The sequence below is a fragment of the Bicyclus anynana genome, chromosome 25, assembly GCF_947172395.1.
Source record: "Bicyclus anynana chromosome 25, ilBicAnyn1.1, whole genome shotgun sequence".
Classification (NCBI taxonomy): Eukaryota; Metazoa; Arthropoda; class Insecta; order Lepidoptera; family Nymphalidae; genus Bicyclus; species Bicyclus anynana.
Genome location: NC_069107.1, coordinates 8,228,101 through 8,255,494, shown reverse-complemented (window position 1 = coordinate 8,255,494; position 27,394 = coordinate 8,228,101). Strand labels below are relative to the sequence as shown.

General features: G+C 37.3%; 2 protein-coding genes across 3 annotated transcripts in view; one reads left to right on the top strand and one right to left on the bottom strand.

Moving 5' to 3' along the window:
* Window positions 1-9,141, bottom strand: part of LOC112047381 (uncharacterized) — a 64,016-nt gene extending 54,875 nt beyond the window's left edge. For both annotated transcript variants that reach the window (XM_024084493.2, XM_024084494.2), the window contains exon 1: window positions 8,864-9,141. In XM_024084493.2, the coding sequence (XP_023940261.1) occupies window positions 8,864-8,963 (100 nt within the window). In that variant the 5' untranslated portion in view covers window positions 8,964-9,141. The remainder of the gene's footprint in view (window positions 1-8,863) is intronic.
* Window positions 9,142-10,197: 1,056 nt separating this feature from the next.
* LOC112048240 (tyrosine-protein phosphatase 69D) overlaps window positions 10,198-27,394 on the top strand; it is a 45,491-nt gene continuing 28,294 nt past the window's right edge. The window contains exons 1-12 of the mRNA XM_052889430.1: window positions 10,198-10,464; window positions 13,798-13,939; window positions 17,827-18,098; window positions 18,989-19,731; window positions 20,619-20,798; window positions 21,263-21,369; window positions 21,454-21,598; window positions 22,453-22,532; window positions 23,197-23,334; window positions 24,095-24,364; window positions 25,018-25,145; window positions 26,304-26,413. Coding sequence (XP_052745390.1) covers window positions 10,380-10,464; window positions 13,798-13,939; window positions 17,827-18,098; window positions 18,989-19,731; window positions 20,619-20,798; window positions 21,263-21,369; window positions 21,454-21,598; window positions 22,453-22,532; window positions 23,197-23,334; window positions 24,095-24,364; window positions 25,018-25,145; window positions 26,304-26,413 — 2,400 coding nt within the window. The 5' untranslated portion in view covers window positions 10,198-10,379. The remainder of the gene's footprint in view (window positions 10,465-13,797; window positions 13,940-17,826; window positions 18,099-18,988; window positions 19,732-20,618; window positions 20,799-21,262; window positions 21,370-21,453; window positions 21,599-22,452; window positions 22,533-23,196; window positions 23,335-24,094; window positions 24,365-25,017; window positions 25,146-26,303; window positions 26,414-27,394) is intronic.

Sequence of the window (27,394 nt, the reverse complement as noted above, 5' to 3'; positions counted from 1 at the left end):
TTTATTTCATGACTAGCCCGCGACTTCGCGTGGAATTCAATGTAAACTTTCAAGCACTATTTCACCACTTTAAGGGTTGAATTTTAAAAACTTTTGAATCACATTATATTTCGTATTATTTATATGATTTATGAACAAATTTTTAAAACTGTAACTCTAAAAATGAAGGACTTTATATACAAACTTTCAACACCTATTTCACCCCCTTTTTATTTTAAATATTTTTGGCTTATCTATACTAATATTATAAAGCTGAAGAGTTTATTTGTTTGTTTGTTTGATTGAACACACTAATCTCAGGAACTACTGGTCCGATTTGAAAAATTCTTTCAGTGTTAGATAGCCCATTTATTGAGGAAGGCTATAGGCTATATTTTATCCCCGTATTCCTACGGGAACGGGAACCACGCGGGTGAAACCGCGCGGCGTCAGCTGGTCGATTATATAATGCCCTCCAACAAAAATTTTCAAAATATCTTCAATGTACAGAATTATAAGTTTAGTTTTATTATAAGTACCTATACTTATCTGATAGATAGATATATGGTAATGTAAAGTTTTTTATTCATAATATGTTCCACTTCGTGGTAAGTGGTAATCCATCGACTTTATCTACCTAACTATCCTTTTTCAACTAAGCTAGAGTTAAGTATTAGCCGTCAAAGTCAATTATGTGATTAACTCCGACACTGGAGAGCGGGTATCGACTATCGGCTAACGAGTGAGGACTATCGGCTATCGGCTACGTATCACTTCCCGTCTTATCACTTTAGCATGGAAGGATGTAGGTATGGAAATAAAAGAGAAACCTAAACGTGTTAAAACTATTATTGTTTGATCATTATTCAAATGTTTAAGCCACTGACTTATTATTTATTGCTTGACCCCGCTTGTTCATTCAATAATATGAAATCGCTAAAACCGCTTATAGTTCGGGATCCGTAGAAGATTCTGTACAAGTGATTACTATCAAGTTAATTTTATGTGAGTAGCTTCATCTCGATGAGACGTCTACTTTTTTATTTGCGAAAATTCTTGATTCTGGTAGCTAACGAAGTTACCGTGAAATGAAAAGGAGATGCTCCATTTCAGGTCCACTCTTGTACCCCGTATCATAAAAATTTATAAAATACAGGTTATTTGTTTAAATATAAATAAGTGAATAAATGTAACTAAATAAAATGAAATAAATTAATTAATTAAACAAATAAAAAAACCCGACTGCATAAAGTATAAAAAAAACTGAAAAGAAAAAAACAAGCTCAGTCCAGAAGTGTAGAAAGAAATTAGAAAACAGTCGGAACCTATTAAATAATGTAGAAGAAAATCATTGTATCCAATATCTAAGGTCCCGACTGTTTTCTAATTGCTTTCTACACTTCCGAACTGAGCTTGTTTTTTTTCTAACGCCCATAAAGCAACTATGACATGACATTTGACAGCAAAACGTCAAAACGACTATTACGTCGAAAACGTCATCAATCCGCCATTGTTACTCATAATAATGTTGCATTTCTTGGGAGATAATGAATATTATTTCGAAAGAATTAAAGTAAATTCGTAGAATTGTATAATAGAAAATAGTTAATAAAATTATTTTTTGTTTATTCCGCCAGGGTCCAATGACTGATCTTGGGTTCCATACAATTTTGGACCATCTCATTTCACAACGTCGGGACGAGATAATGTACCACGCAATTTGTAGGACATGTGGCTGTTAAGTATGTATAACTATTAATTAATCAACAGTAAATAAAAACATCTGATTAGAAACAACTTTTGATATACTACCCTCCTCCCAACTTGTACCAATAAAGAGATTATTAAAAGTTGTTACAAACCAGCTGTTATTTTACAGTTGTTAGTTGATAGTTATACAACTTAACAGCCACAATGTCCTACAAATTGCGTGGTACATTATCTCGTTCCGACGCTCAGAAATTTTCATTTCCTAGTAACTCGTAGAATAAAAAATTCATCGTCTCATCGAGATGAATCTACTCACGACAAATAAACTTGATATCACTTGTAAAAAATGTTCTACGGATCCCGGACTATTAGACTTTGCAGATAGTTAAATTGTTGGCCGGATGAACGCTTTAGCCATGTTACATTTCAATTTTCTAGGACGATAGGAAATTAAAAAAATATATGGGAATGACAAATGCAATAGTTTCAGAGCTCATTCAATGCAAACAAAAAAACTATCAAATCTTTCCTCGGTAGTAGTATAAAAAAATAAGAATATTGCTCAGAAAATAGGAAATTTTCAGAAAACTAAAACTACTATTTTGTGATTATGTTTGTAGTTTGTTACTTAATCATGACTCAAATGCTGAACGAATGTGGATGCAATTTAGCTTAGAGATAGAATATAGTCTGCTGTCTATCATAGTTTGTAGCAGTCCCAATATTATCCCGATATTCCTACAGGAATGCAAAATACGCAGGTGAAACGGCAGAGCCCAGCTAATCTATACTAATATTATAAAGAGGTAAAGTTTGTGGTTTTGTAGGGAGCAGGTAATATCCGGATATACTGTACCGAGTTTAAAACTTCTTTTACCACTAGAAAGCCACGTTATTTGTGAGTGTCATCGGCCATATTTTACCATATAACCCATAGCGCAAACCGAGTGAAACCGCAGAGCCCAACTAATAAAGCTATAGATAGATATATATTTTTTTATAGATGGAACACGGTCATTACTAATGGGCCATGACCCCCGGGACCCTTGGGTCTCCGTGGACACGGGTACTACAGGTCAAATTGACCTTACAGTACGTGGCATCGTAAATACTTAAGTTAAACACTTAAGGCCACTGCACACTTGACGAGACGCGGGGCATTGACGTTTGTTATTGACAAACTATTACTGCTTTGCGAAATTTAAAAAAAAATGTCGCAAATTATAGTACAACTAGCAGACGCCCCGCGGTTTCACCCGCGCAATTCCCGTTCTCGTATGAGTACGGGGATAAAACATAGGATATGACACTCGCAAATAACGTGGCTTTCTATTGGTAAGAAAATTTTAAAAATCGGTTCAGTAGATCCAGTGATTATCCCCTATAACCTTACAAACTTTCCCTCTTTATAATATTAGTGTTCTAGATATTGTTTTTTGATTGATTTTTGACTCTATAACTCATATAAAGAGGCATAGAGTCATATTAAAGTTGCCCGTTTTGATTTGTCGAAATAAAGCACAAAAGTGTCGCGTTAATAGTTAAAGTTAAGTAATAATAATGTAGTAACAAATGAAGCGATTTCAATTTGGTTTTTTTTTTATTAAAGGAGACTTACGGGCGGGTGTTCTTAGACATGTTTGATGAAAATCGGTTGAGCCGTTTAAAAGTTGTGGGGGGTAAAAGTGGGGTAGAGCAACCGAATGTTTGCAAATATACTCGAGTGCGATCTCAAATGAAAGCGCACTGAAAGGGAATATTGATGAGTTGATCGAGAGTGTAATTAATAATTTCATAGCATTCGGGGGTTTTCAAAATTTTTAATTTTATGTTATTATTTTATTTACGATAGTAATGTAGCGTCTAGCGTGGAAATAAAAATTAATACCGAGTTGCTAGTAGATTGTCTTACTATGAAAGATATGCGCCGGCATTAAGGGCGCCTATTTTATGGCTAAGGTTTGTTTACATTTTGTATTGTATGCTGAACAGCCTACAGTCTATACAAGCCGGTAACAAAGAAAACAGATCATTTGGCAATTGTTCGCGCATGGTAGCCATACTAATTAGCGCGCTAACATTTAGCAGTTATGTACTTAGTGACTGCGATGGCCAGAACTACGTTATTTATTTATAAGCACAGATTAAAGAATAATAGGCAGATAGAGCGTACGGAACAAGGAAGGGATGCCATTCTAAATACAAATTCAAAAACGAATACATTTTCGAGTCAGTACGACATGAAGCGTCGCATCACTAATTTTCAACATTATTCAAGAAAAATTATGTCTTATGTTTTTAAATATTTTAAAAACTGTTCACTAAAACTAAAAAAATAAGATGGAGTATTTTCTTATAGGTAATAAATAATTATTGATTATTATACGAGTATTAATTTACGTAATTGTTGTTAGTTTAGTAACCTTGAAATACAAATTATGAAAAAGTTTGTATATGCGGATGTCAAGGAGACGCGTGAGGTTTGTTTTTTTATGTGTTTCACCGGCTCCACCACGCTGCTTGTTCTGTATCATTCTTTATCTATACTAATATTATAAAGCTGAAGAGTTTGTTTGTTTGTTTGTTTGTTTGATTGAACGCGCTAATCTCAGGAACTACTGGTCCGATTTGAAAAATTCTTTCAGTGTTAGATAGCCCATTTATCGAGGAAGGCTATAGGCTATATTTTATCCCCGTATTCCTACGGGAACGGGAACCACGCGGGTGAAACCGCGCGGCGTCAGCTAGTCTGTGTATAAAAGCTGAAAGTTTTAAAACCCACGCTACTACCATAGGTTAGCACACTCCACCTTACAAATACAAGGAGTGCTAAAATGCGACTAAGTGAGAAATAGACAAAATATCGTCCGATATTTTGTCTAATTCTCTGACGATCAAGTAATTTCATATGCCTGCAGCGCCAACGGCTTGACGTCCGATAAAACTGATCGTGTGTCGGTCTCGATCGGCATGATGTCATTCACATCGCGACACACGCACGATCTATTTTATCGGCTGTCAAGCCGTTAGCGCTGCAGGCATATGAAATTACTTGATCGTCAGTGGCTGGCTCAACGCAATGAAAAAGCGTGTGGGTGTGTCCTTATAAAAAGGCTCAAAGTCACTCAGCGGGCAATGGAGCGAGCTATGCTTGGAGTTCCTCTGCGTGATCGAATCAGAAATGAGGTGATCCGCAGACGAACCAAAGTCACTGACATAACTCAGCGAGTCGCGAAGCTGAAGTGGCAATGGGCAGGCCACATAGTTCGAAGAGCCGATGGAAGTCCCAAGGTGCTGGAAGTGCGACCCCGGAAAGCGCAGTGTTGGTCGACCTTCTGGTGGTTCGAGACTGTTTCTTTTGGAAGTCCATGCTAGAGGCCCATGTCCAGCAGTGGACGTCCATCGGCTGTTAATGATGATGATGTATTCTGATCTTTACAAGTAAAGTACGACAGCACCATTTCTCGCGACAAACGGTTAATATGAAAGCACCCTTACTCGTAAGCCAATCTTGGTGCGTACAACAAAAATTTTGGTAGCCCTTCCCATCCATTACTTTATCGCAATGCACTTTCAATGTTGCCAACGCATAATAGACCGTATTACGAACGCAACAATGACGTAACTCGTGTCAACGATGGAGCATTGTTATATATGCATCACGGCGATATCCCACCGGTAGTACAATGAGTCACAGGGCTAATGGAAATGACCTTCCTCTTACGTCTTGACAGTTTCTGTTTTACTCGTAATTTGTAACTATATACGTTTGGATTCGAAGGAATCTATTGCTTACGCAAGTTTCATAGCAGAACGATTCTAAATTTCAAAATTACCTTTTTAGCCCTCGTTCGCACGAGAGTTTGTTTAACGGGCGTTAAAAAAGCTCTCGTACGAATGAGATCTCGTTCCTTGATCAACTAGGAACTAGTTCGCCATGTGCGTTTTAGCGACTTAGCTCAGAGACTACCTATGGAAGAGTCGTGAAGTAAATTCTCGAAAAATATTTTTTTGGGGTGTAAATTAGTGATATAAATTAATTATATAAAATATATCCTTATTCCAACTTCCATTATACATCGTATTCCTAGCAAAGCGTATCGCTTAACTGAAAAGTAAAGGAAAATTTCTGTCAAGTTAAAAAATCTTAAGTAAGTATTTTTGTTAATTTTTTTTTGTATTAACAAATAAAATTGTATTATATTAACAAATATTTTTTTTTTTGTATAAAAAAAAAATTAACAAATAAAATAAATTAGCATGGCCTTCAATGGAAGGTCAGCTACACATGCCATGTAGTACCCACAAGCAATTTGCTTAAAGCTGTTGCAGCTGATTGCACAATAGTAATGAATTAAAAAAAAAAAAAGGTAAGTATTTTTTTTCTAATGTTGACAAAGAGGAAGTGTTAACATATAAGATCGTTGAATGGCGGTGGTTAAATAAAAAACTGCGTGCGCAAAACCGCGTGCATTAATGAGATAATAATAGTTAGCGTTGCGTAAACAATATAAACAGAGCATAAAATTATAAATAAGAGCCATGACTGAGTTTCCATGACCATAACGCATTATGTCACTTTATAGTTCATTGTTTCTACTTGTTTATGGTTGTTTCACTTTTATGAAAGTTTTTTTCTTTTTTTTAGTGTCAATATTTAATGCATCATTTACACATTTTTAACACATTGTTAGCCTAGTTTTGAATGCTTACTGTAAAGTCTCGGACTAGCTAACGCCGCGCAGTTTCACCCGCGTGATTCCCGTTCCCGTAGAAATATGGGTATAATATATAGCCTATAGCCTCCCTCAATATATGGGCTATCTAACACTGAAAGAATTTTTCAAATCAGACCAGTACTTCCTAAGATTAGTGCGTTCAATCAAACAAACAAACTCTTCAGCTTTATAATATTAGTATAGATAATCCGAGACTTTACAGTAAGATTAGGATTAGGACCCACCATGCTTTCCACCATGCATAGCTGTTTTTAGTGAATTGATATAAAGAAGGAAAGTGACAAAACTTACTTTTAGAGTATTGAATAATTATTAATAGTTGGTAAAACTGGTAAGAGCTGTGATAGCCTAGTGAATACAACCTCTGCCGATGATTCAGATGGCTTAGGTTCGTATCCGGTCCTAGGCATGCACCTCCAACTTTTCAGTAATGTGCATTTTAAGAAATTAAATATTGAACAGTGACTTGATGACCTATTCACTATTTGGTCTTTATTAATATAAACATCAAAACAACTGAGAAATGTCATCTACCTACTGATATCCAGGAACGGTTGCCAGACGGCACTGGATGACATTTATCACATAGAATCTCAAATTTGTATATCAACTAACCTAAACTTTAAAAGCCTCAATAGCTCAACGGTAAGGGCGGTCGGACTCATCACGGTGATGGTTCGATCCCCTCCCCGTTGGTCTAATGTCATACCCACTCCTAACATAGTCTTTACTAATTGGAGGGGAATGGGAATATTGGTCATATTTAAATAAAGATATGGCAAATATTCTTTTAAAAAAAAAATCGAACAGACACCAAAGTTCGTGAATTAGTCTGCTGACCTGGGTTTGCAATGGCCATCCAAAATACAATGGAAAGATCAATTTATTTTTTATAAGCTTTTTATGTTTTTGCAATGTTACAAATTGAAAAATAAATTATGCAAATAAACGACAGATTAACAATGTAAATTGTTTTGTTTAGTTTCTTTTGGTTTAATTTAATCAAGCACGAATCCAGTATTTCCTTTTCAAGTGTGAAACAATGGGCGGAACTCTGAAAAATGCATCCTTTTGTTGTCTTATGGCCTACTTACTTTACAAAGGAACAGCGGAGTTGGTAATAAATGGCGCGAGTGCAAGTACAAAATATAGAAATAATTCTTAAGGTTACTGGGTTATTAAAATAATAGAAAAGCCATTTAATGTTTAGTGTAAAAGCAGTAAGCAGATTCCAAGCACAACAAAGACTACCAACATAGACATTGTCATCATCATCATCATCATCATCATCATCATCATCATTATCAACCCATATTGAGCTCACTACTGAGCTCGAATCTTCTCTCAGAATGAGCGGGGTTAGGCCAATAGTCCACCACACTGGCCCATTGGCATTGGCAGACTTCACACACACAGAGAAGCTGATCGTCAAGGAGAAAATAGTTGGATAACATTAGAGAGTAGACTAGACTCGACTACTCACAATTGAAATGATTTTCGGCATACTATACTAACCAGCAAATTCCGCTATGGGGATAGCACCGTGCAATGATGATGAATTTTCAATAAACAACCCTACATATAAGTAATCATATTTGCCATATTTGGGCGATGGAGCAAGCTATTCTTAGAGTTTCTCTGCATGCTTGAATCAGAAATTAGAAGATCCACAGAGGAGCAGAAGTGGCAATGGGCAGGGCACATAATTCAAAGAGCCAATGGCCGTTAGAATCGCAAGGTGCTGGAATGGCAACCCAACATCACAAAGCGCAGTGTAGGTCGACCTCCACTAGGTGGACTGAGGACATCAAGAGGGTTGCAGGGAGCAGCTGGATGCTGGCCGCTCAAGACTGTTTTGTTTGGAAGTCCATGCAAGAGGCCTATGTCCAGCAGTGGACTTTTATCAGCTGTTAATGATGGATGATGATGATTGTTTAGAGTTGTTTAATTGTTTGTACTTTCTAAGAGCTTTCAGAAGGTGTCAAATCCTTTCAGTGATAAGTCAGGCTCCTTTACTTTGAATTATTGAGTTTATTACTTGCTTTTTGTGTGAAAATAAAAATAAAACCGAAGAGAGCCTCCAAGAAAACCAATCTATAAGTGCATCCAACTTCATCAAAATCGGTTCAGCGGTCTTTATGTGAGAACGTAACAGACGCATTTATCTATAATCCATTATATTGTATGGTTTTATTTTGGGCTAACAAAGCTGAAAAAAGCTGTTCAGTCAAATTGATGGGATATTTATAACCTAATTAGAAAATGAGAAGTGTATTATTGAATATTAATTTACGATTAACAATTTGGAAGATTTGCATTGTGCGATTCAAATGACAGATCGAGTGTAAAGGCGTGAACATCGAAATGTGCAGGAACACACAACACCGGATATTCTGTAAACAGTAGGAATGTAATTCATAATTGATAAAACTCACCATATATTTCCAAGATTTCGTTGTTAGTAGCAGCATTATCACAATGAACGCACAAAATAAATACAATAAAAATGGCTCCTACAGAGTAATGAACATACATCTTAAATTACAGTATACTGAAAATTCTCGTAAGAAAAAAGTTTACACAATATTTATACACCACATTTTCACTTCAATTTAACTTAAAGGCGGACACAATAATCTTATCAAGTCATTTATTTCTTACAAATTGTTTCAATGAAGCTGCCATAGAACTAGGACCCCGCCGCCTGTCATTGGCCTTGTCAATAAACAACCAATGTTGCTGCGTGAAAAAAGTCCAAGAGCTATTTTTTTTAGTAGGTGACGTCGAGTTATTTTTTAAATTAATTAAACATTTTTATAATGTTGATGAAAATTCTTCATTCACATTATTTGTAATCTTTATTTTTATTGCGATTTTTCTACAACATCAGTTTAGCTTTTTTAGTACAAATAATAATAGATTTTCTATAGTGAGTATAGTACTACCACACTCATAACGAACAAGCATTTGTTAATCCTTAGAACGAACTGTCAACTGAATATCATCAAAGAAGAAAGAATAAATTAAAATATTAGTGGTGTGGTGTAGGTTAACAAATAATAAGTTATTTTATTAGTTTTAATATTATTAGTTCTTCTTCTTCTTCTTCTTCAAGAAGAACTAATAACATATTAACGAGTATTTAGAAGATTTCAAAATAACGATCTCTTTCCAGTCTGTGCCTCATGACAAAGAACCGTGAGCATCCCCTCGACAAGTTATCTTTGGATGTACAATGCTCCTCCACTTTTATTTTATAACACGCTGCACATACATACGCACATAATAACATACGTCCTTAGACCATTAGATGACTTTTATTTAATCTTAGTTCTTTTAATTTTCAACAATAAACCGAAACGTATTGTGTGCTTATAACTTTACATCTTAGTTGTAAATCAGACAAAATATATTAAAAGTAGGTAGGTGAACTGAAATCTAATAATATAAAAGTGTTTGTAAAATTCGCAGTGGGTAGTTGAGCGGTTATAGCTTTTATTCAATGACAAGTTAACTATGATCGCACCAGCTTACGTTAACTGACGATGCAATTTAAAATGGAAGCGGGCTTACTTGGAAAAGTCACTAGACACCCGCATGAATTTACTACTCTAAACTGGCCCGACCGTTTACTTGTAGCGTTCTACCAAAAGCTGTAACTAAAACACGGAGTGCTCCTGGCCTGACCTCGGCAAGATTGTAGTACGCTTATAAAAGTTTGTAGCAAACAACAAAAATAAATGCACATAATAAAAACAGGCAACACAGCTCAGAGCGATTGTTTGTTCGGCTTTGGGTGTCAGCCGCTTTGTAAATTTTTTATTGTAATAATTAAACTAATAACCAGCCATATCTTTTGGTAAATGAACTGGAGGATGGTTTAACTATCGTGCAATGTGTTTTATATTACGGGATCGTGTGTAGTGTACGTGTAAAGCTGCTTCTTCCGCCATGACAATGGTGAACTTGGTCGGGAAGTACACCATAACGTTTGTGCTTTATTTTGGGTGTATCTTATCTTGTTATCCGGTTTTTGGTGAGTAACCAGCATTATTTATATACAATTCCGATAGTAAACTAAATATTTACATGCCCGTTGTGTATTCAATAGAGATTACGTTTACATACATTTCGCTATTGCACATTTTTCTCGTACGAAACCGAAGCAATGAGATGAAGTAATGCATAAAAAAGCGCAGCTGCACAGTGCAGCGACAATTTATTGTTGGTGAATGGTAATGTAGTGTTTCAAAAACTTTTGAAATTCCGTTTTGTAAGCCTTTCTAGAAAGATTAGTTAAAACATTGTGATGATTCTAATGAACTGTTATAAACAACTTACACATAAAAGGGTAAAAAATATGTTTCTTTGGACATCATTCAGTGTTGTTAACTTCCTTTTTGTCTGTATTGCTTGGATTAGAAACAATTGTTCATAACAATTATCCTAATACTACTATATATGTTTACAACAATTATCCTAATTTACTAATTTGATCTCTAATAGCAAATAAGACTATGGGTATTACCTTCTTTGTAAGAAACTGGTGAGAAGTTAGTAGTGATGCACTCCTATCAGAAGTCATGTGTATAAGTCCTGCAGACCTGAGATATCTAGATAAATAAAAATGGGTCTTCGAAATGTATGTGACCGCATAACTTTTGAACAACTGTACCATACCATTTTGAATGATTCTTAGTTTATACATTCATTCTTTACTTATAAAATTATTGTAAAGATGTAAATTTTAAATAATGAAATTGTCATTTTAAACCTTTAAATACTTAATAAATAATTTGCAAGCCAAATTGGCAAGATACATTTACCATCTACATCTACCGACCACCTGTATATATAATGCATGTATCTGCAAATAAATAAATTGATTGATTGATTGATTATTGTTGGGACTAGATTTGTATAATGCAAAAATTACAAATTAAAAAACAACAACACTGTTCTACACTCCCATACCAACAATTCATTTAATCAAATCAAATTGCAGGGTAGAGTAGGTTTATTTTTAGGGTGGGGTAGGGTTGCGTAGAATAAGGGTAGAGTAAGAGTAGGGAAGAAGTGCACACCACTTAAAGCAAAAGCCAGATAATTTTGATTCCAAGTCACTCTCTTTTATCCCATCTCAACAAAAGAAATAGCATAAATAATTATCTCTCTCTTTCATTTCTATGGGATCAGATCACCAGAGAGGGGGGCTAAAACAAGACTAAAAATAAAATAGTCAAAATTATCTCTTGATGTTTAACTTAGGCTATGGGCCTAGGATGCGCTTCACAAGAATGTCTATGTTTTCCTACATATTGTTCTCTCTCTGTATAATTATCCCTCTCTCTTTCATTGTGATGAGACCAAAGAGAGCTACTAGTAGTCAAAATTATCTCTTTGAGGCCATCTTAAGCCATTGGTCATACAAGCCTAGAATTTGCTTTACAAGAAAGTCTTTGTTTGTTTAACATATTGCTATCTCTTTCGTCATTTTTTTATTTTTTTTATTCTTTACAAGTTAGCCCTTGATTACAATCTCACCCGATGGTAAATGATGATGCAGTCTAAGATGGAAGCGGGCTAACTTGTTAGGAGGAGGATGAAAATCCACACCCCTTTCGGTTTCTACACGGCATCATACTGGAACGCTAAATCGCTTGGCGGTACGTCTTTGCCGGTAGGGTGGTAACTAGCCACGGCCGAAGCCTCCCACCAGCCAAAAATGTTGGGATATTTAAAATTTTACCATTATTGGTTGACAGTATATCCTTCCTTCTGGGCTATATCAGCACTTGACCAAGTGATTAGCAGTTGTGCATGGGTCGTTTGGTGTAGGTCACTGCTGCATTCATTATATGCAGTCGAGCACACTCCAGAAGATTAGGAGGCCGCCCAGGTTGCTGATTGCCTCTTGGAGTGTTGCTGAGGAACCAATGTAGGTTGCTCTTTGCTCAGTAATGCAGTATATATATTTCTCGTCCAGTGGCGTGCACAAGGTCTTTAAATAAGGTAGGCACTGTACAAAGAAAATGGAAAATTTCTTTTCCAATACATAATTGAGATAAGTAACAACAGGCGTTTTCGCTTCGTCATTCGGCCTCGCCATGAGATATGTTGCTAACTTGGAGTAAGTAACTATACACTGGGATATCAAAGGAAAAAAATATTATGGTTACATCTGAAATCGACCTTCATTGAAATTCATAATACACTTAGAATTGCAAAATGTGGCTCACTCTTGTATCTTACGATAAAAAACACTGAAGCTTTTTTCAATTCAAAAAATGTCTATTTTTTGTTTTAGCACAGGGGTCCCCAAACTATTTTTAACCTTTTTCCAGAATTTTCTTATACTACTTAACTTAAGAGCTGTGATAGCCCAGTGGATATGACCTCTGCCTCCGATTCCGGAGGGTGTCGGTTCGAATCTGGTCCGGGGCATGCACCTCCAACTTTTCAGTTGTGTGCATTTTAAGAAATTAAATATCACGTGTCTCAAACGGTGAAGGCAAACATCGTGAGGAAACCTGCATACCATAGAATTATCTTAATTCTCTGCGTGTGTGAAGTCTGCCAATCCGCATTGGGCCAGCGTGGTGGACTATTGGCCTAACCCCTCTCATTCTGAGAGGAGACTCGAGCTCAGCAGTGAGCCGAATATGGGTTGATACTACTTAACAGCATTTCTTTACCTATACTAATGCTAGCAGACCCGGTCAAGTTTTACTTTGACTGATGTGCACTTCTTCCCTATCCTTACCCTATACTACCCTACTCCTACCCTACCTCTACCCTACCCAGACAGACAGACATACAGACATGAATTATCAAAAAGTTGTTTGTTGTGTGTAGTACGGTGTAAATAATAAGCATTTGATAAAATATAGTTATTTTGAAATCACATACAGACACTTCAATTTTGTTTTATGTATTGAATTATTTAATACCAGCGGATGCCCGTGACTTCGTCCGCGTGGATTCAGTTTTTCACAATAATTTCAACCATGACAATCTAGACAAAAATCTATTTCTATTCCAAATTTCAGCCAAATCGCTTCAGTAGCCGCAGCGTAAAAGAGGATCAAACACACACAAATTTTCGCCATTGTAATATTAGTGTGTTTATTGTGATTAGCGGACGCCCGCGACTTCGTCCGCGTATAATTCAGCTTTTCACAAATTCCGCGGGATCCATGGATTTTTCCAAGATGAAAAGTAGCCTATGTGTTAATCCAGAGAAAAATCTATTTCCTTTCCAAATTTCAGCTAAATTGTTTCAGTAGCCGCAGCGTAAAGAAGGAACAAACATATACACAAACCTTCGCCTTTAAAATGTTAGTATGATTTGTCATGATTTTATTTGCAGGTCAAGATACACCAGAGATATTGGACGTGCAGCTACTTAACGGGACCCTCGGCTTTGATGCCAACATCACCTGCAGTGTTATGCCAATCGAAGTTACTGTGGAATGGCTATTCAATGGTGAACCACTTAAAATTGATGGCAGGTAAGTTCTTTTGTTTTTGAAGTAATAACTTCATATGGGAGGATAAACTGTAAAGGTCCGTTTATATGTACAGACACAGTACTTCACAGACAAGTAGCGTGGCAGACACCCACAGACACCGTCTATTTCCACTGCCCAGCAGGTAGCTAGAGACACATTAAGTCCTTTTCATGAAAGAAGTCCCCCAGACGCGACGCTAATGTCTTAATGGCGCTCATTGTCATTTGGTAATGGCGGTCTAATTGCCATTTGTGTAAGGCGCTGTCAATTTTAGTTCAGGTTTCATGAAAAGGACTCTACAGACATGAACCGCACAGACAAAATATTTTTTCCGCTAATACTGGCCGGGCGCGGCCCGTGTCTTTCAACTTCTGCGCGGCCGCGTTACGATAGATATAAATATGTTAATAAACACTTAGAAGAATATTATTTTGTCTGCCACGGCAAGTGTCTAGCACGCTAAATGTCTGTAGATATAAACGGACCTTTACAACTCTGTCTGGCTACCCTTTCTCACGTGCATACAGCTGCAGGTTTAAGTGATTTTTCTATATTATGTGGATTTTTGGTTAGATCTCTCTCCCCTCCAACTAAGGGTAAACTATATGCTAGGAATGGGTACAACAATATTCCAGTAGATAAGGTGGATCCATTGTATGAGTGGGTTCGGTTGAGGCTAAAAGTTTTTGGAAAAGTTGGCCACCACGACTAAAACTCAGTCAGGAGGACATTATTATTATTATTAAATCATAATATGTCATTGCCAATCTCGAAAACAAAATGTACTAATACTGAGAAAATTATTCCGACGAAACGCGATCGTTTTGCAAAGAAGTTCTTAGAAATGTCTGAGTCAGCGGTTCTCGACCGCCTCGTAAACAAGGGCTAAAGGCTTTGCGTTCGATTTCCGGTGTTCAAATTGCCAATACTTTGTTTGAGTTATTCACAAAGAATATATAATAAGATTTTGAAATTTTCTAATCTTATTTACTTTGCAAATATCCAGTCAATAATATATGTATAAATAATATATGTATAAATTAGTTAACATTGACTTTATTTACTCGAATCTATTCTAATATTATGAAACTAATGAGTTTGTTTGTTTATTTGATTGAGCGCGCTAATTTCAGGAACTACTGGTCCGATTTGAATTTTTTTTTCAGTGTTTGATAGCCCATTTATCGAGGAAGGCTTTAGGCTGTACATTATCCCCGTATACCTACAAGAACGGTAACCACGCGGGTGAAACCGCGCGGCTTCAGCTAGTGTATCATAAAAATCAATATATTCAAACCTTGTCATCATCCCTATTTTCAGCAATCTTTCTCGTAGTAAAGACAGGTGTAAAAAATGCCGCCTAATATTGTAAAGTACCCCCATTTAAGCTTCCGTCTAGGTTCGAGTGCGTGTTAGATGTACTGAGTGGGCTCCTAAGTGTCTAGGGTAGGAATGTTTGTAGGTTTGACGGCGAGCTATTGCATATACGTACAGTGACTACCTGTGACCATAGAGTTGGTAATGAATAGACAGGGCCGACTTAACCATTGGACTAGTGATTCCCAAAGTGGTCTATCTCGATCCCTAGGGGTCTATGACAAACTCCGAGGGGTCTATGTCAGTGAAAAAAAATTTGGGGTTCCATTAAATGAAAATGGTTTCCACGATAGTGGATCATAACACATACACTGATTGTACCAATTTTTTACATCATATTATCTTATAATATCAAAACATATACATTATTAAACTAGTATGAATAAAAAAAAATATTATAAATGTTTATAAAATTGTGTAAGTTGTATGATACAGAAACTCAATATCAAATAATTAGGGGTCTATCCAACACGGAAAAACTTGGCAAGGGGTCTACGACACAAAAAAGTTTGGGAAACTCTGCATTGGACGAAGTAGACAAATGCCTAAGGACTATCATCGGCTTGGAGCTCACAAAATTAATTCATAATTTTCATACAAGAGAGAGAATGAGAGTGGATATGAACTCTGTCTCCGATTCCGGAGTGTGGTTCGAATCCGGTCCGGGGCTTGCATCTCTAACTTTTCAGTTGTGTGCATTTTAAGAAATTAAATATCACGTGTCTCAAACGGTGAAGGAACATCGTGAGGATACCTGCATACCAGAGAATGTTCTTATTGGGTCAGCGTGGTGGACTATTGGCCTAACCCCTCTCATTCTGAGAGCAGACTCGTGCTCAGCAGTGAGCCGAATATGAGTTGATAATGATGATACAGGAGTTCTTTGATTTGAAGATTCGTAAATACAAAACCATTACTGGGTTCCTTAGTAAAAAAAGCATCAGTCTGATGGTGTTGTAATTCTTATCTTTGTCGATTTAAACAGAGCTGATGGCCTTTAAATGGCTTATTCCAATGTTAAATTTATTCAAATAAATGTTATTTTTAAATTGCAGACAAGCACTTTAATTTTTATTTGCATTGAAAAAATCATTATCCAATATTTTCAAAAATAAAAAAATATATATTTTTTTATTGTTTACAAGTTAGCCCTTGACTACAATCTCACCTGATGGTAAGTGATGATGTAGTCTTAGATGGAAGCGGGCTAACTTGTAAGGAGGAGGATGAAAATCCACACCCCTTTCGGTTTCTACACGGCATCGTACCGGAACGTTAAATCGCTTGGCGATACAACTTTGTCAGTATGGTGCCACAACTAGCCACAACCGAAACTTCCCACTGGCCAAATCTGGACTAATTAAGAAAATCTCAATCTGCCCAGCCGGGGATCGAACCCAGGACCTCCGTTTTATAAGTTAAATATCATATAACTTAAATATCAGCCAGGACATCTGTCGGGTCTGCCAGTCCACAGTAACTCTATGTACAGCTTACACCCTCCGTCGCCACTCAAGAATTGCCCTTGCATTTTCGATTGTATTCCAACCCCCTGCCACCTTATTGTTTCACTGCATAGTGGGATGCATGATTTATTTTTTGAATGTCAAAAGTGTTTTTGAAAATTGGGGAACCTACTATAGCCGTGTGAGTTAAATAATAATGCTAAATAACTAGCTAAAACAAATAAAAACGTTTTATAAACTGTACTATCAAACGCCGCGTGGTTTTATCCGCGTGGTACCCGTTCCCGTAGGAATATGGGGATAAAATGTAGCCTATAGCACTCGGGGATAGTGCAACTTCCCAACAGTGAAAGAATTTTTCAAATCGGTTCTGCAGTTTCAGATCATATTCAATTCAAACAAACTATCAAATTTTTCCTCTATAAAATACTAACTTCGCTTTGACTTATGTGCATTTCTTCCCTTTTCTCTTTTTTTCATTCTTTACAAGTTAGCCCTTGTCTACAAGCTCACCTGATGGTAAATGATGATGTAATCTAAGATGCAAGCAGGCTAATTTGTTAGAAGGAGGATGAAAATCCACAACCCTTTCGGTTTCTACACGACATCGTACTGGAACGGTAAATCGCTTGGCGATACAACTTTGCTAGTAAGGTGCGACAACTAATCACAGCCGAAGCCTCCCACTGGCCAAACCTGGACCAATTAAGAAAACCTCAATCGGCCCAGTCGGCGATCGAACCCAGGACCTCCGTCTTGTCTCAAGGTGTGTGTGTGTGAGATCTATGAAGTGCATACTACTGCCTAGGTATAGGTCCATTTGCCGAGTCCGTTTTCCCCACCACCTACAACATGGGTATCTTTAAGTCAAGAGTGAATAAGCATCTTCTAGGCAAGAGCGTTCCACCATCATCGCTTACCATCAGGAGTGATTGCAGCTAAGCGTTTACTTACACAAAAAAAAAAACCAGAAACCCCCTTTTAATTCCCGTACTATTAGAATAGTTACTCATGACAACCATAGTAAACAAAATCTCTCCACAGAATACACCAACACGCCCAAGAGAGGCAGCTACAAGAGAAAGACCTCGACGGCAACCCGCGCAAGTACAAATCGTACAACCTGACCCTCACCAACGCTACCACCACCGATGACGGCAACTATACGTGCAGAGCTAAACTGGGGGATGCGAAGGTGGAGAGGAGTGTTGTTTTGGACCTCAGTTATCCTGGCAGACTTGTGAATAAAACCGCGGGGCCGATAAAGGAAAATGTCACAGAGCAAGCTAATGTTACGATGATGTGTGTTTTTGAAGGTAATTCGAAAAATGTTTATCTAAGGCCAGTCTATCTCGTATTCCGAGAGCTGACATTTTTGGGTTCAATTTAAAGGTATAAAAAATTTAGATTGCCTCCAGGAATATTTTTTGAGAAAAATACTACTACTGTATAGTCTGGTATGTGTAGTCAAGGCAAAACTCCAGTTTACTCCAAAAGTTAGTCTGCATTTTTGGTTAAACTTCAAGGTATAAAAAATTCAGATTACTTTAAAAGACGTTTTTTGAGAAAATTAGTCCCACTTCTCTCCAGGTATGTATAGTCAAGGCAAACCTCCAGTTTACTCCAAAAGCTAGTCAGCATTTTTCGGTTCAATTTCAAGGTATAAAAAATCAGATTGCCTCAGGGATATTTAAAAAAAAAACTACTATACCCCAGCTAGGTTTCTAGTTCTGGGTTAGGGTACTATAGGTAACAAATAAGTTTTCAGTATGCCTCAAACTTCTACCCAAAAACTAATTTGTAACGATGTATTGTATAACTCCACCAGAGCGAGTTTCGAATTCACCTCTATCTTTCTCGTTCTATAGTATCATGTTAGAGAGAGATAGAGGTGAATTAAAACTCGCATCAGCGAGTTATGTAAACATCATTACAGAATAGCGTTACAGATCTCTGATTTCGAAACGAACGTCATTGATTGATATTTTTTTCCGTTTTTACAACACTTAAATTTATCAGAAACACAACTTATCGTCAAATTAATAGCCGCGTTTTTGCTTAATTTAGCAGTGTCCTATCGATCTAATCTCTAACCCATATCGACACTTTCAGAGAAATATAGGCAACAGTTGTAAATTAGATATTGTACATATAATACTCTCATAGCCTTAGTTTGCTGCTATTTAAACTCCCATCTTTCTTACAGTTTACAAAACCACTGAAGTTAGATGGTGGAAGAGAGGAAAGGACGACGACATAATCGAATTAACAACAAAACCGGCGAAACGAATCAATCTCAAGCAAATCAAAAGCCAATACGATCTACACATCCGAAACCCAGAAGACAACGGCACTTACGTCTGCGAAGTTTTCGACCCTGTCAATTCTACCAATGTCACTGGAGAAATTGACGTCATAATATACGCAGCACCACAAGTTGTCATAGACACTGTCATACCCATCAGTGCGTCACAATTATTCCTAAACTGGACCATAAAGTCATACAACTCAGATATAATTGGCTACTACTTGATGTACCGAAGACTGCCTTCGACAAACTTCAATCAGTACACGCAAGAGAAGATCGGTGTCAAAAACATATCATTTGTGATGGAGGGCTTGGAAAAGTCTACACAATACCAGTTGAGACTCGAAGTTGCTACAACGTATGGGAGGAGTAAGCCTCATACTTATGAATCTACTGTCACAACTTTGGATAAAGATCCGATATTTGTGCCTAATATTTCAATTAATGGTTTCTCGGCTACATCTGTGACGATTGGTTGGGCAGCTCCACCTAAGGATATCGAGGAGTTGATCCATTACTATTTGTTGGAGGCGAGGAAGATGAATGAGGTGGCTCCGAGGAGAGCGTACCATTCCAGGGATAACAGGAATCTGCCATACATGTTTGATAATCTGGAACCCCACAGCACATATGTTTTTAGGGTAAGTATCTTTATTGTATTTTGCGTTTTTAAATTTTTAGATTTTTAGCAAACGCATGTGTACGAACATTAGAGGTTCTCTATGAAATATAATATCTTGCATTGCTTTGAAAATTTTAACTGTCTAGTTATCAAATATAGCCTGGTGATAGACGGCCAGATGGGTCCGGGACCCTAAAAACACATTTAAACCTCAATTTTCTTCAAAGTAAATTGTACTTTTAGCAGTATTGATTAGGTCCATTTACTTCAAAGAAACTGTTAAATCTTCATCCATGTCACTAGCGGGTCAAAACTGAGCTGAACAAAAGTAGCTATGGTCTGTGACATAGAGATTGGCAATAAAGTGTCTTGGACCTTGACTGATGTAAACAAACCACTAAATACCATAATTATGGTTGTTGAATTTTTAAAAAACATACTTTGTAATATCTTTTCCTATTTGTGTAATAAAATTAATACATTTATACTGTTTGTAAGGTCCCTTGTCCTTACCGTAATAGCAGTAAGTCACCATCTCACCACTACACTATAATGGCCAGCAGCACACGTCTCCGCCTCCTTTCGATGCCAGCGATAGACTGCTTGCCCTCTCACTACCGGTGTATATATACACAATCACTACACTGTTATCTTGAACTTAACTCATTTGTCCAATATGTAATATGAAAGAAAATTATCTTGATTGAAAAGTTATCATTTTATTTTTATGACTATGAGTACATTTTTGAAAACCATAACTCAAGAGTTAACTGTTAGAGATTGCTTTTTTGACAATAGGCCGCATTTGTACGCTAATTTTTCTTTTTATTATGTTTTTTTTATATTCAATATTATTGTGTGCAATAAAGTATTTTTCTGCTAACAGTAAAAAATCTTTGTTCGTAGGTATGCGCATGCTCCGACTTCACGAAGCGCTGCGGCAACTGGTCGGCCACCATGCCGGCGGCGACGGGCGACGGCATCCCCGGCCGGCCCAGCAACGTCACGGTGCACTGCGCCAGCAGCTGGATCAACCTCACCTGGCAGCCGCCGCTCAAGCCCAACGCTGAGATCAAAGGCTATACGGTATGACTCATCATCACACCACATGACCATCAAGATCAACTTTGGTGGCTGACAGCCCAAATACATGTATCCCAAAAATTTCTCTAGCCAAGAAATCTGTCAAACGTACTGACTGAAGACTTGAGAATTTTGGTTTATCATTTTTAACGATTCATTCATCATCATCATCATCATCATCATCACCATCGTCATCGTTATCATCATCTATCAACATCCTCATCACCATCATCATCATCATCATCATCATCCTCATCATCATCATCTATCATCATCGTCATCACCATCATCATCATCATCATAATCATCATCACCATAACCATAATCATCAACATCATCATCTATATTGTCACTTCAGCTTCGTGACTCATTTAACTTTGTCTATGATCTTCTAGCAATTACTTGGGATATAAATAATCATCATCATCATCAAAATTATCATTTAATGTTTTATGTTTCCCTACTAGATGGAGTTAACTGGCAATGCAACATACAGAGATCGGTTTGGGATATTGCAGAAGGACAGCTGGGGACCGCTCTCTAAGTTCAAGACAAACGATTCCAGAAGCGAAAGGTTAGTTGCAAGTTTCTAAATAACTAAAAGAGTTAAAAGTGAAAACAGGAACGGCAAATGAGATTTCACTGTTTTACCCATCAGATTCGAGGAGCTGCAGCCGAACACCAACTACACGATCCGGCTGAGCGCCATGACGCGCACGCGCAGACGGGGGGACGAGGAGGTGCGGCACTGCACCACGGCGCCCGCGCCGCCCGACACGCCGCCCAAGCCGCGCTGGAGGAAGGTGCGCACTCACATTTGTTACATCATCATCATCATCACCATCTTCTACATCACTATCATCATCATCATAATCTTCATCATCATCATCGTCATCATCATCGTCATCGTCATCATCGTCATCATCGTCATCGTCATCATCATCATCATCATCATCATCATCATCATCATCATCATCATCATCATCATCATCATCATCATCATCATCATCATCATCATCATCATCATCATCATCATCATCATCATCATCATCATCATCATCGTCATCATTAACCGATGGACATCCACTGCAGGACATAGGCCTCTTGCATAGACTTCCAAACACCGCGATCGTCGTCGTCGTCGACGTCGGCATCATCGTCATCACCATCCTCATCGTCGTCGTCGTCGACGTCGGCATCGTCGTCATCGTCGTCGACGTCGAAGTCGACGTCGGCATCATCGTCATCATCATCGAAATCATCATCATAATCATCATCAACATCATCATCATCATCATCATCATCATCATCATCACCATCATCAACTGATGGACGTCCACTGCAGGTCATAGGTCTCTTGCATGGACTTCCAAACACCACGGTCGCCAGCATCCAGCGGCTCCCTGAAACTTCTTTCAATTTAGGGTTTCATTTTCGAGTGAAGTTTCAAAGTATACCCTGCCTATTGCCACTGCAGCTTCGCGACTCGCTGAGCTATGTCTGTGACTTTGAGATCGCAGTCATTGAATAAAAAAACTGCACTATTGTTCATTATTGGTCTTTTAACCGCGTTTTCTTACCTAGATATTTAGAGCTAGATTCATCCTTTTGCATCTATATTTTTGTTGAAACATCTAAAGACTTTTCCCTTTTTCAGGTGTTCGCAGACGACAAATACGTGTTTCCCGTCGATCTACCACGAATAACGGAACGCAACGGACGTATATGTTGCTACAGGTATGTATAGTAATCATTGACCTATTATGATAAAAAGACGCACAATCATTTAGAAAGGATATTGTCCAAAATTGTATGGAGCCCAGGATCAGTCATTGTACCCTGGCGGAAATAAAAAAAATATTTTTTCAAAGTATTTTTGATTATTCAAATCTACGAATTTACTTTAATTCTTTCGAAATAATATTCGTTCTCTCCCAAGTAATGCATCACTGACATGGGTATTAATGGCGGATTGATGTTTTCAATGCAGTAGTCGTATTGACGTTTGATGTCAATTGTCATGTCATAGTTGCTATATCGACGCCATCTTGATAAAATTTAAAAACTTGGGTTTTAATTTTATTTAGTTAGATTTATTTACTTATTTAGATTTTAATAAAATACTTGTATTTTTAAGTTTTAATGATATGGGGTACAAGATTGGACCTGAAAGGGACCATCTCCTTTTCACTTAAAAACTGGCCAATTTTGCTTTGACAGTTTTAAAATTATTGGTAAAGAAAATAATACCTAAAGGCCTTTCAATATAGTCCAATTTAGAGCAAATTCAACATTAAGGATTGATTTTAAGGTTAAATTTGCAAATGTGACGACTTCAATTGAGTGCCAAGAAGTGCTTAACGAATATGAATTTAACATATTTTTTTTTTGTTATTTCCAGGATATACATAGTGCGTTTGAGACCACACCCTGATTGGAGCAACCTACCCCCACCGAGGGACATGACGGTGGTGGACTATGAGGAGGCGCATGGGGTCCAACCAGTTTTGGGGGCGTATATCACCGATGTGTTCTCAAAGTAAGTAAACTTTAACTCTCTACTAAAGCCATATTCAATGTACCAACCAACCAACAACCAACTTACCTTAGCAACTTACCAACAAACTACCGTTTGTACTACTAGAAAGCTGTAATTTAGCATCATCATTATCAACCCATATTTGGCTCACTGCTGAGCTGGAGTCTCTTCTCAGAATAAGAGGCGTTAGGCCAATAGTCCACCACGCTGGCCCAATGCGGATTGGCAGACTTCACACACGCAGAGAATTAAGAAAATTGTCAGGTATTTCTTTGAATGCACACAACTGCAAAGTTGGTGGTGCATGCCCTGGACCTGATCGGAACCCACACCCTCCGGAATCGGAGGCAGAGATCATATCCACTGAGCTATCACGGCTTTTTTGTAATTTGGCATGGGTATATATAATCTTGTAAAAGCATCTATAAAATGGTAATAAAAAAAAATACTTCTCTACATGTGTATATTAAAGTGACAATAGTTTTTTTCTCGTCTATCCCATAGTGTGGAATATCGTTATCAGTAATTTTAAGCATTATAAGGGTTTAAAATGCTACTCTACGGAACCCTATACACCCTACTTTTCATACAATATAATACCTAGCATGTGTCAAAGGCATTTCTCGTGTCTACCAATATCGGTGGAATCGACACCTTTGCTCTCTCTTTCATCCCATCGCAACGAAAGAGACAGCAATATTTTTTAGGGAGCATCATAGACCTATTGATCTATAATAATAATATTTTCCATTGTTCCCAGTGACAGATTCCCTCCAGAATCAGAACTCATAATGGGTGATGGCAGATCCTACTACGACAAAGATGACCCTGGCCTAAACTGGGAGTCTTGCCGGCGCTGCCTCAAGAAGCCGAGGAGGTCCTACGACATACCGCCACCTGCGCCCAAGCCACCCACCACCACCATGCCACCTACCACAACTAGAGACGAGTTCTTTGAGGACGAGATAGATACCACCATGGAACCGGATGAGGAGAAACGTTCACGGAGATCCTATATGGATATTGAAAGGTTAGTTTTTTTTTAATTAACCCTACGAAGGCTCGAGCGTTGTTTGAAGAAGCTGATCCTACGATATACCGCCACCGGCGCCCAAACCACCTACCAACTGTCATTCATACATGCACACTCAATACACACACACACCAACACGCACATAATTATCAACCCATATGCGGCACAATGCTGAGCTCCAGTCTTCTCTCAGAATAAGAGGGATTAGGCCAATAGTCCACCACGCTGGCCCAATGCGGATTGGCAGATTTGACACACGCACAGAATGAAGGTAATTCTCTGGTATGCAGGTTTCCTCACGATGTTTTTCCTTCACCTTTTAAGACACATCATATTTAATTTGCTAAATTGTCCGGACTGGATTTGAACCGACGCCCTCCGGAATCGGAGGCAGAGGTTATGACCTCTGCCTCTGTGGCTATGGCCACTGGGCTCAACACACACATACACACACAAGCGCAAAAATACGCACACGAGTAGATGCACATATATACTCATAAAGTCAAATATACTGCCTTAAGAAGCCGAGGAGATCCTACGACATACCGCCACCTGCGCTTAAGCCACCCACCACAGCCATGCCATCTACCACTAGACCATCTTTCCCTAAAGCCTGGACTTAATATAATGATGAAAACAATCTTTTACAGGGACTACATGAAGAATCCAATGATGATGGACAACAAACTGGTGGAGATCGAGGTCAAAGAGGACTTGCAGGTCAAAGACGGTCTGCTAGACCCGGCAGCTAACTATACACTTTACGTCGAGTTGATTCGTAAGTTTTTTAACTCTGTTTTTCATTGTCAAACTTGTCTAGAGACAATGCGATTACGTTACAATTCTATTAGTATGAATAAAATCTTTTTATCAAAAAAATTGATCTGACTTAAAAAAAATAACATCGTACGTGCTACCTTCTGGTCACTTTGAAGGCGGTGTCAACACAGTGATGCATTAACTTAAAGCTCGAGCCGATTAAATCATAAAGTTTTAGGATGCAAAGATTGTTTTTTACTGTGGTTCTTTCAGAAACGGTTTTAATTAATACGTCACGAGGCTCCTCATTGTCCACGATCCTCTTGGTTTCCGACATTGTGGTTAAAATGTTTCAACACATTAATGTGATGAAATGACGAAAGCAGAAACCCAGTATATATAATATACAATACTATACAACCTCGAGCCCACCAATCGATACAAAGCTGGAAATTGGCCATAAATTAGAACACAAAAAGGTCAATTTGCAAATAAATTAGAGCATTCGAGGTAAATTTTCAGAAAAATCTGGTAAAGGCGGTCTTATTGTCATTTGTGTAAGACGCTGTTAATTTTAGTTCAGGTTTTTCTTGTTTCATGAAAAGGACTCTAGAATGAATTTACTGATAAATATATCCGATGACATACGTTCACTTTTAAAGACAGCGCGCATTTTGGAAGACAGCTGCCAATCAATGCCAATCAATGTTTAAAATACGCATTTATAAAGCTGGATACGTATGAAAAAAATTAAATCAGCTTACTTTCCCTGTAGGCCAATATTATTTCGTCTAAGATTAAAATGGATTAATTAAGTAAAAAAAACGAGATTTTTAGTAAATTTTTCATTTCTGTATCACTCTGGGCCCAATTTCGAAGTTTTTCTTTTAAAAAGTTTTTCAATATAACAATTGTTTTCAGCTGAAAATACGAAATGTTTAGTAAATATTTATATATCACAACATATTTTCTATATATATATATATGTATTAGTTTTAAGTTATTATTACGATGTAAATGTATTAGTTTTAAGTTATTATGTAGTTATGTGTTGTGTTAACAAATAATTGATTTCTATTTTATTCTATTCTATTCTAAATTTTCATTTCTGTATCATTCTGAGCCCAATTTCGAAGTTTCCTTTTGAATAGTTTTTGAACATATTATTTGGTTTCAGCTGGTTCAGAGCAAGACGAGCCCTTGTTCAGTGACTACGTCAACGCGCTGATGCCCGCCGCGTCGCCGGTAGCGCCGCCGCCCACCACGCCACTGGAAATTGCTTTATTGGTAACAATTTATATAGTAAGGAAAGGTCTCCCACTGAGCATAAAGCTAAGCTATAATATAAGTTATGGAATGCTCTCCCTTTAAACATACGGAAATCAAAGTCACTGGACATTTTTAAAAATGCCGTAAAGACTCACTATCTGGTGCAGTAAGGACGATCTGTATCTATTATTTCTCTTCAATATGACTTTATAATGTATTTATTAGTATATTTTGTATATGTATTTTATTCATTATTGTAGGTATTTGTGTAATATTGTTTATGTATTAGGATGTAAATTATTTTAAAAATAACCATGGTATTAGTAGTAATACACATACATAATGTGTATTACAAATACTATGGTTATTTTTGTTTTACGCCACCTGTTGATGTCCTTTAGTTTTCCTAAACCGAAAGTTGTCTGGAAGAAATCGCTACTTAGCGATAAGGCCGCCTTTTGTATGCTGATCTCTTCTTAATATGTTTTTATTTCACTTGTATTTGTCTTTGTGGTGTGCAAATAAAGTATATCTATCTATCTATAAAGCTGCAGCTAGCTTCTCAGTGGGAGCCTTTTAAAGAGTAACATTACGGGCGTGAATGTAATTTGTTAAAAACAAAAATAAAGACTTTTTTTGCGAGAATTAGCAACAGCAAAATTTTAAATTAAAAAGATTTAACCGACTTCCAACACAAAAATGCACCTACTTACCCACTAAATTAAAAGCGAAAAATAAAAACGTATATACTACAACGTATGTAGCGTATACTCTACGATTTTCGAAAGTTCCTCTCGATTTCTCCAGGATGTCGTCATGAGATCCTGACATGATGACAATGAGACCTTTTCAAACAAAAAAAGAATTTTTAAAATTAATATCGCTGGACATCATAAAAAAAACATACATACAGCCGAAGGTAGACGTCATTGTTGGCGTTACAAATAAATAAATAAATAAGAAACGTTCAAGGAGCAGCAAAATATTGAAAAAAAAAAA